General features: G+C 42.0%; 1 protein-coding gene across 1 annotated transcript in view; it reads left to right on the forward strand.

Annotated features, from left to right (window-relative positions):
* GFER (growth factor, augmenter of liver regeneration) overlaps nucleotides 1–1,274 on the forward strand; it is a 2,673-nt gene extending 1,399 nt beyond the window's left edge. Inside the window, 2 exon segments of the mRNA XM_009640431.2 lie at nucleotides 3–98; nucleotides 959–1,274. Of these exon segments, the coding sequence (XP_009638726.1) occupies nucleotides 3–98; nucleotides 959–1,121 (259 nt within the window). The 3' untranslated portion in view covers nucleotides 1,122–1,274.
* The last annotated feature ends 424 nt before the right edge of the window (nucleotides 1,275–1,698 follow it).

Consider the following 1,698-nt stretch of genomic DNA (forward strand, 5'->3'; position numbering starts at 1 on the left):
CACCCCACCGGTGCCCAGCAAAAGGAGATGAGGGAGTTCATCAACCTCTTCTCCAAGTTCTATCCCTGTGAGCACTGCGCTGAGGATCTGCGGGAAAGGTGAGTTGCTTCATCCTTCTTTTTTTTTGGCAACCACTGCTGAAGGGGCTAGCCTGAAATGCGGGGCTGCAGCAGCTATTTGCATATCAGCAGCTCTTCCTGCACTTGGGGTTTGTAGCTACCTGAACTGGTTTCTTCCATTATTGCATCAATTAGAGATATACTTACTCAGAAAACAAGTACCTTTTCTTTTGCTTTTAGGTTGTGTGTTGCCTCCAAGACCTCCCTGAGGTGATTTCGGGTTTTTCTGGTTCAAACTGGCCTTGTGCTCGTTTGTGGAATTAGATTAGGACTCGAAATATTTTGGCTTTCAGGAGGGGAGCGTTCTTCTACTCCAGAAAGTCCCCTTTATTGGCAACCTCAGCAGTGGAGGCAAAGACCGAAACGGGCTGTGATGTTTGATAAAGTTTTATACTCCTGTTACTGTCAGCTTATTTCTTGAAAATATCAACTCTTCTGTTCTGGATGATGGAAACCTAATTATTGACTTAGCAGGTATTGCATGCAAAACAACGCCTCCCTATTTTTCATTTATTATTCTACTTTTTTTAATTCAGTGTTTTGATGAACTCAAGTACTTGCTTGTTACCATAGATAAGCTGTTTGACTCCTGCGTCTTTTCCCATTGACAAGGCTAGGCACTGAATGAAATCAAGCTGGTTGCAGCCATTGGTGTTTTATAGTGGAGGTTTGGCCTCCGATAATTACCAGTGGCTCTGTGCTTTTCTCTGGAGTCTCTTTGGGACTCATCTCGCAATAGCAAAGGCGACTCTGGCTGGCTGTGTGCTATGTGTCTGCTCTGGGTATTGAAGTTGGTGACTGTAAAAAAGTAACGTTTGTTTCCTCTTCCCTGTTTGCAGATTACGTACAAATCAGCCTGATACTAGCAACAGAAATAACTTCTCCCAGTGGTTGTGTCTTCTTCATAATGAAGTGAACAGGAAACTGGGGAAATCTGAATTTGACTGCTCTCGTGTGGATGAGCGCTGGCGAGATGGTTGGAAAGATGGTAGTTGTGATTAATCTGTAGAGACTGGTTTGGAAATCTAACAGACCAAGTCAATCTGGTGTTGAGTCACTATAGGGAGATGTGTGAGTCAATAACTGTTTGTGTGCTTGTGTGTGTGACTGATACGGCTTGTGGAAATAAAGGTAAACCGATTCTAAAAGTAAATTTGAAAATCTTATCCTAACAGTATTTTGATAAATCTATTACCCGAGGGATTGAGGCCTTACACTTGACACAGGAATTGCCAGAAACCTGTGAAATTTAGTCACTGACAAACTTGTGGAGACTTTTTCATTATGACATTTCCTTATTTTAGGGGCATTTGCTTATTTCTGTGGCTAGAAGTCCTTTTTCCTGAACACAGTTGTTGAGGGCTGCCCTGTGGCACTATACATTTATCCTGATGTTTTAGAAAATGCATCTGATTAATTGTAATTTTCATTTCTGTTGTTCTGATAGAGATAACTCATGCTGTGTTTTGTGCCAAGTCTGTACCCCAGGACCTTTCTTTCCGAGGTCTCCAATGCTTTTTGTTAAACTTGGATCCAGTTCCTTTGATTAAAAGGCCTGAAGGCAGGTACATTTAGTTTA

The sequence above is a fragment of the Egretta garzetta genome, unplaced genomic scaffold, assembly GCF_000687185.1.
Source record: "Egretta garzetta isolate BGI_Z169 unplaced genomic scaffold, ASM68718v1 scaffold426, whole genome shotgun sequence".
Classification (NCBI taxonomy): Eukaryota; Metazoa; Chordata; class Aves; order Pelecaniformes; family Ardeidae; genus Egretta; species Egretta garzetta.